The sequence below is a fragment of the Microcaecilia unicolor genome, chromosome 4 (assembly GCF_901765095.1).
Source record: "Microcaecilia unicolor chromosome 4, aMicUni1.1, whole genome shotgun sequence".
In the NCBI taxonomy this organism is placed as follows: domain Eukaryota; kingdom Metazoa; phylum Chordata; class Amphibia; order Gymnophiona; family Siphonopidae; genus Microcaecilia; species Microcaecilia unicolor.
Window position 1 is genome coordinate 154,598,669 of NC_044034.1, and position 8,425 is coordinate 154,607,093.

General features: G+C 41.3%; 1 protein-coding gene across 2 annotated transcripts in view; it reads left to right on the forward strand.

Annotated features, from left to right (window-relative positions):
* EHF (ETS homologous factor) overlaps positions 1 to 4,111 on the forward strand; it is a 98,659-nt gene extending 94,548 nt beyond the window's left edge. For both annotated transcript variants that reach the window (XM_030200789.1, XM_030200790.1), the window contains exon 9: positions 2,019 to 4,111. In XM_030200789.1, coding sequence (XP_030056649.1) covers positions 2,019 to 2,118 — 100 coding nt within the window. In that variant the 3' untranslated portion in view covers positions 2,119 to 4,111. The remainder of the gene's footprint in view (positions 1 to 2,018) is intronic.
* Positions 4,112 to 8,425: the final 4,314 nt, after the last annotated feature.

Here is an 8,425-nt window from a genome sequence, read left to right on the forward strand (position 1 = left end):
TACTTTATTTTTTAACAGCTCCAGCGCATTGAGCTTACAAAACAGTTGCTTCTTAATTAATGAAACCCCAGAACTCATTGAGCCAACAGCTCAATGGCGTCAAAGACTTTGGAAATATGTCAAGGTTGAAGGAGGACACTTTGAACACAAATCCTGAATTAACAAAGAAAAACCCCCATCATACTAATGTATTTTCAAGGGTTGTACTAAATGCTTAAAAAATTGTAAAGTATATTGAAACTATGTAAGGGGGTCCTGTTTTTTCCGAACACTATATATATATATATATATATATATATATGGTGTTCGGAAAAAACAGGACCCCCTTACATAGTTTCAATATACTTTACAATATATACATATACATATATGTACTTTTCCTTCTCCTAACCTAAACATGTCTCCAGGACAGTTTCCTTTCTATGTGGCTATAATACCAGCACTGAAGAAGGATGATTTTAATATGGCCACTAAATGGAAGCATAAGCCACATTGAGCCTGCAAATAGGTGGGAAAATGTGGGGTACAAATGTAACAAATAAATAAATAAAAATTAAAATGTTTGACTTGGATGCTCTAAGGAGCAGGAGGAGATTTCCAGACTTCCCTAACAAGGGTCTGGCATGCTGTTCTGGAATGTTCTGACAAAAAAATAATCCTTGGATGCACTTAAAAAAATGTTATGGACAACCTCTGGTGGGGTTGTAAGAATAATAAGGCCTATATTCAAAGTAACTTTATCCAAATTTTCAGCAGGACTGTCACTGAATATATTCAGATAACATAATACAGATAAATTTAGGACAGCTCTTCCTCAATCAAGCTTAACTGTCCAACTTTATCTGGTTAGTGTTGTCTGGATAAACTTTCTCTGCTCAATGGGGGGGGCATGATTCAAACTTTGAAAATTTGTTTAGCTAACTCTCAAAATTAACCACACAAATCTTTTGAATATCAGTCTCTTAGGGGTCGAGGTAGTAAGCTGCCCACTAAGATTTTCACCTGACTTGGGTTAACAGTCAAAGTAAAATAACGTTTAGTGCAAAACCTCTACAATAACAGTTAGGGGCATTCCAACATGTTGGGGAAGGCAGCCAGGCAGCGGTGGTTAACAAAGAGCAATGATTGCTACCACGCATTAACAGCATGACTGATAACTCAAAATGCAGTTAGCTTATCTATACTTCTGGAGGTGTATATTTATATTTATTCAAACTTGATATACCGCCGTTACTTCATACAAGATCAAAATGGTTTACAATAAAGTTCTAAATAATAAATTAAAGGAACGCCACAAAAAATAGGAAAGGAGACTACATTCAACCAAGAACTAAAATTAAAACAAATTAAATACAAATCTTAAAAATTAAAACACAAACTCTCTAAACCTGCCACAGGAGACAATCTAGGACTATGTTATTGAATGTATTGATTCAAAAGCCTGCTGAAAATAATGAGTTTTCAGTTTCATTTTGAAATTTATCAAAGACATTTCATTTCGAAACTCTGAAGGGAGATCATTCCAAAGTCTCTTGGAGACAAAAAGAAAAAGGCAGTTGATCGAGTAGACTCAAAATGAGCCTGTCTAGGAAATGGTAAAATGAGACTGTTCGAATCTAAGGATCTTAGATTACAAGAGGGAGTATAAGGAATAGCAACATTAGAAAGTTAAGGTGGATCCCCAGCATAAAGAACTTTACGAGTTAAAAGAAGAATATTAAACTGTACTTGATAAGTGACCAATGAAGATAAGTGAGAAGTGGAAAGAGTGCACTCTCTTTTGAAGAGGGTACATGCTTTCAAAGGACTGCACTATTACTGACACATGAAAAAACGTGAAACTTCCGGTGTACAAACTGACCTCCATGTTAACTGTTAGCATCTCTTAAAAGCAATGCTACACCCTTAATGCAGCTCAGTAAATAAGCCTCTTTATGAATACTGCAAACTATAGTACAACGTTTCACGATACAGCCACCGGTAGTTGAAAGAAATGACTTCTAATTGTTCTTAAACAGATACTACTATAAAAGAGAAATCCTGGAGCGTGTGGATGGACGGAGATTAGTCTATAAATTTGGAAAGAATGCTCGTGGCTGGAAGGAAAATGAGAGCTGAAACTGTTTGAAAGTTACCAGAATAAATATTTCAAAGACATTCTTCTATTTAAGTACAAGACGGGAAGCCAACCGGCCTAGGGCGAAGGAGAACTGAAGTTGCTGTTAAAACTACTGTATATTTTATGACCAGTACATCCTGTATGGGGAAAATATGTACACAGTTTCCTGTGAAATATGATTGTGTATGAATGTGATTGTTGCCTTTGTTGTAAATTTCATTATTATGTTGTTGGGTTTGGGGGAACATTGAGGAAGAGCCTTGCATGGCATATACATAGGCTTATGCTAAAGACAGCTGCAAGCAGAGGGCAAATAAAGGGCATTACATTCCATGAGCAGAAAGATTTACAAGGGGGTAGTGTGTATTCTGTACATAGAAAATCAACCTGGTGCCACTTTGTTTTGTATATAGAAATCTAGAAGCCAGCTGTAGCCATCTAAGCATCTTGGAACCTTTGACAATACTTACTTAGCATGTTTATATATAGATATTAGAGGGGATGTGGTGAATGTGCTTAACTGTGACGGCTGAGTTACTATTATGCAGTTTTCCAAATCAGAAAAATGGAATTTGGGAATTCGGGTGGGAATGAGTGACAAAAAGGCCAAGGGAGATGTCTACGTGCTTTAAGACAAAAATTATTGAATGAAAAGTCGGTGTCACCTCTACATCTTGCAGATGGGAAAGAAAGGCAAATGTCATATGTGGGTAGCAGATAGTGCAGTTGGTGAGAGTTTTAAATATGGCTGAGAAGTATGAAGGAAAATCAGCCTGTGACCAAAGCCCAAATTAGGGGCTGGTAACCAGGGCAATTGCTTGGGCCTCCATTTCACAGAGGGTACCAAACCTGCCTGAATCTGAAGGAGGCATAGTCTGAAAGTCAGCCTTGGGACACCCAAGTATGAAGGAAAGTCAGCCTTGGGACATTTTCTATCCTGGGCCCCTGCATGTCTAATATCACTATTGGCTATAGCTAAGCCTATGTCTGATTATCTGGAGCTATGGTTACCCTGAGCAATTATCAATGCATGGAGCTGAGCTTCCTGTTCCAGGGCAGGGGGCTGAGTGGTTTCCTGCTCCAACAGTTTGTGGATATGAGTTCCAGTTTCCAAATCACTAATAATAATAATAGAACAGTATCGCTAGGGCTTTCACAAGGGGTGAAAAAGAAGTACAGGTGCCCTGGTTACCAAGCCAGAGGAGAGAGGGTCACCACACTGCTCATTTGAGTCAGTCTGTTAGTCTGTGAGCACATAACCCTGCAAGGAATCCAAAAGCAATCCTTTCTTGTGGCACCGTATTGTCCAGTGTCTGTCATGAATGTCGAATTCCAGTGTCCCTATATCTGTTACTTTCTGCCTTATTTAAAATTTGATGAAAGTGAAAATGTAAAAGCTCAGATACACTGTGTAATAATTTAAGCACTTTTTCATCTTTAGTTTCTGAACATGAAAAATATAACATAATTAATGAGATGTTAGGTGTATCATCAGAGGTTTTCATTTGTCCTGCCCATGACTCAGGCAGAAGGGATTGGATGGTAAAGGTATGACTCCTACAAGGATTAGTAAAATGTGAGGACAAAGCATAGAATGTGTAGTAGCTCTTCCATCACAAAAAAACATTTAGTAGCAAGGAGACATCTGGCCAAATGACATCTGCTCAGTCACCCTGTTGTTATGGTCACTGTTGCTAGAAGGTAGAAATGACTCAGTCTATTGATCATTAGATCCTGGTGTTTACAAAGCACAGGCTTTATGTAGTAATTGTGTATAGAAACAATTTCTAAAATTGACAAGGGGAGAAGATGTGGCAGTCTACCATAAGTTCAAACATTGTACCTATTACCTTAGCTAAGGTATATGGGAAATCCATGGTCACGGCCAAGAGCAACACAGAGCAACAGGTTCAACATGGCCCACTCTCTGGTCGGACTGGATGGACCATTCTGGTCTTTATCTGCAGTCATTTACTATCTCCAAAATTCTATATATGTAATGTGGTGCACGCAAATTCTAAGTTGCCCAGTTGAAAAGGGAGCATGGCCATGGGTGTTTTAAAAACCTATGCACATTATTATAGAATACAGCCACTCTGCGCCTAATTTAGGCGTTGGGATTTACGCCAAGTAAAACATGGCCTAAATGGATGTGCCCAAATTTGGTTGCATGGAGAGAAGCTCAGCGTATTCTATATACTGCGCGGAAATTTAAGCCTATTCTATAAAATTTAGGCGGACTTTAGTGAATATGCCTAGGCGTATTTATTTCCATGCAGATTTTTCAGGCGCCATATACAGAGTCTATCTCTAGGTTTCTATGTATGTACATTTAACAAATATATGGGGGAATTCTATAAATGATGCTCAAAAATCGGTGCCGGAAAAAATCAGCGCTAAGTAGTATTCTATAAAGAGTGCTTTGAGATGAGCATCTTTTATAGGACAATACTTAGACCCGATTCCCATACCTAAAATTGAGTGCTGGTATTGACGCCAGCTGAAACCTGGTATAAATGCCGACACCCAACTCATGGCAATTCGGTGCAGACATAGCCCTATTCTCTAATACTGTGCACAAGTTGTGAGAATGCCCCAACTCACCCATGCCCCTTCCCTGGCCACACCCCCTTTTCAGTTGTGGGCTTTGGGATTTAGGTGCCTGGTGTTAGTGCGTGGGCAGATGCACACACAAAACCAAATTAGTGCCAATTAATGTAAGTAATTGATTGTTAAGGCTGGTTAATTAATTTATTTGTGTGCGCATCTTGGACCTGTGCCAAAATTTTGGCACCATATATAGAGTCCGGGGGATAGAGTTTACTAGAGCTGTTTTATTAACCTAGATTAAAAATAAAAGGCAGGCTAAGATCTAATAATAAATATGCTTAAGAATACACTGATACATTATTCCCTAGCAAAAAAAAAAAAAAAAGTTCCTTGCCATTTGTAATGTACAGTGTACCATAAACAATTTGGATAATAGTCACACGTATGCCTTTGCTGTGTGTCACTTCTGCTACCCAAGTACATAAAGAAAGAACTCTTCTAATAAAGAACAGATCATTGATACCCATAAAAACAAATTAATGAGTTCAAAATACCACCAAGCCTTAGAGTATTGAGTCACGCTGCCTCTCCCTTAAAGTGGCAGAACTTGCTGGTCTTCATCAGCCCAGCTGCTTTTGGCTGTTGTCTTCTGTCTTTTGATCTTTTCTCCAAGGCCTTGACTCTTTTACAAAGGGCAGTGCTGTTTTCTTACAGCCATGCAGTTTATTTTAGAAAGTAAACCTCTTTCCCTGGGTTGGATCTTCTGCAGTTCATTCCATGCTGTTAGTCAGTGATGTGGTCACCTGGGGGATTAATGAACTTGGATATTGTTGTATTTCTGAGTGGTTCACCCAAATTTATAATGACCAGGCTGGTGAGGTAGAACTTTAAACCCTGGTATCACCTCTCAAATGAAATGACAAAGGAGATTCTTGCGGTGTTGCTTGTTTTAACTACCAGCTGAATCACCTGCCATGTTTCTGGACCAATCTCACTGTTCTAAGGCTTCTCTGTAGCATGGCGATCCCACTCTTTGTGTTGTTTGATCCCTCGAATGGGACTAGATTTACTTAACACATTTTTGATAGGTACAAAATTGGAAGAAACTCTCAGTAAACTAGGTACACTTATCCTAAATAACTGGCACACATATTTCATGTGATGTGACTAAGAGACAGTTCTACATTTATACCCGGATTGTATTTAGCACGCCTAGAGATCTGCGCTAAAAGCCAGGCATATTCTATAACAATGTGCATAACTTAATTGGCTTAACAAGCTAATCAGCATTGATAACAGCACTTAACAATTATGAGCACTAATTGGCAATAATTAGAATTTACTTGCACAATTCGCTAAGCATATTCTGTAATGAACTGTGCTTAAATTCTAATGCATGCAGTTCAAAAAGGGGTGTAGCCATGTGCAGAGAAATGGGTGTTCCATGGGCATTCCCAAATTTACGCACTTAGTTATAGAATATGGCCCTACACCACGTTTTCATGGGTGTAAATGCAAGTGTGTAGTTATAGGTGCTGGGTTATCAACTAAGCATATTCTATATACTGTGCCTAAATCTAGGTGCCGTTTATCAGTGGCGTAGCTACATGGGGCCACGGGTGCCTGGGCCCCCATAGATTTGGCCCTGGACCCCCCTGCTGATGACCCTCTCAACCCCCCTCCCACCGCCAACCCTCCCCCGCCGCCACCGTTGCCTACCTTTGCTGGCGGGGGACCCCAGCCCCCGCCAGCTGAGGCCCTTTTCTTCCAGCGCAAGGCTTTGTTCTGTTTCAGACTCACAGAAACAGAACGAAGCCTTGTGCCAGAAGAACAGGACCTCGGCTGGCGGGGGTTGGGGTCCCCTGCCAGCAAAGATAGGCGATGGTGGCAGCGGGGGAGGTTGGTGGCGGGAGAGGGGTCGAGAGGGTCGTCGGCGGGGGGGGGGTCAAAGTTGTTGTTGGTGGTGGTGGCGGGGGGGGGGGGGTAAAATGTGCCCCCTCACCTCGGGCTCTGGACCCCCCTCCCGCCGAAGTCTGGCTACGCCCCTGCCGCTTATAGAATACGCTTAGGCAGAAAATGTTTACCGCGCAGATTTTTTAGGCACCTTATATAGAATCTGGCCCTTAGGGCCTAATTCATGAAAGCTTTTTTTACGATAGACCCAGAATGGGGGGGGGGGGGGGGGGAGGGGGGAAGAAGCCTTAGTAAATCTGGTCCATTACTGAGAAATACTGTATCTGCTTGAGGTTTCCATTTTAAAGTCCTCTCCACCCCACCCCACCATAGAGAGCAGCACCACATTTTTTTTTTGCAAAGTACATCCATCTACAAACGTTTTCTGTGCATAGGGACAGGGGTTTTTTGTATGGTGTGGGGAAACATGGGAGAAGTGCCAATCTCCCCCCCCCCCCCCCATCAATTGTTCCAGCTGCTGGTGCTGAGTTGGTTTTCCCATCATTAGTATACCCCCCTACTCCTTCCCTCCCCCCCCCCCCCAACACCACCCCAACTAAACAGGAAAACTACACCTATGGTGTTATTCACTGATGGGGATGATAACTAATGATCACTGTAGGAAGAAAAAAGTCCTCTGGAGAGGGAATGGGAAAAAGACATCACACAATGGCAAGGATGAAAGAGAAGAACACTGTGGAGTTTGAGAACGATCCCGGATGACCTCATGGTGTTAACCCAGGGATTTCATCTCTCTGAGCTGGTTGTGGACATATGTCGGGGAGATAATCCCTTCAGACTGCCGTGTTTCTAGGACTTTTCGTGCCAAATCTGACTTCATAGCAGATGGGTGGAGAGCTTGGTGTTTACAAATCAGGTCAGGTGCCTGAATTCCACAGGGTACACACAACAGCTAGCTTTTTCTTTGTTTCATGTTTTGGTGAAGTGTCAGTTACACTGAGAAATGTACACACTGCTTTCATCTGCAACAATACAGGTTCAGTTTTAGGACTTTGGGTTCGCCTTTATGTTCATCTTCTCCTGGACACTGGCCAAACTCAACACTTCAAATGTTCACCTGAATCCACTTGTGGAGCTGGGGGGGGGGGGGGGGGGGGCAAGGTTATGTTAAAGCATGAGGGACGGAGCAGAGACATATCACATTGTTCAAAACCCTCCACATCTAAGGAGTCTCCTACATAAAGAGGGTTATTTTCAGTCTTCACAGATGCATATACATTGATACATACACACATGCACATACACCATGTAGGTTGTAGGCTTGTAGTACTCACAGGTTTGGGCAAGCCAATTTTCAAAAGGAAAGTTTGCCATGCTTCCTTTTGAAAATCACTTGGCAGTTGGTGCCATAGAGATTTCTTTACTCTGCATACTTTGAAGGAGCAAAGAATGTGGGCTAAACAGCACACAGAGGTTTTGAAATGAAATCCTCACACATATTTCAGACAGCCTGTCCTTAGAGTTGCCAGCTCTGCGGGTGCTTGAGCACCCCCAATATTGAGCAAACTCCATTCCTCTGATCAGATGGCATTTGAATGTGTTGTGTTTAGCACCTCCAATCATTTTGAAAAGTTAGCTTTTATGCCTAACCTAATGCCACCCCTCCCCAGCGTGGCCATTTTTCACAGCAGAAAAAAAAATGTGATTTTCCCCTATGGAGGAAGGAATATCATTTTTAAAGGAAAATTTCAACAGGTAAACTCTTTTTTTACCTATGGAATTCCCTTTAAAAATTTCCCTCAATATACAGTTCAGGATACAAAGATTCCTAAATCCAAAAGA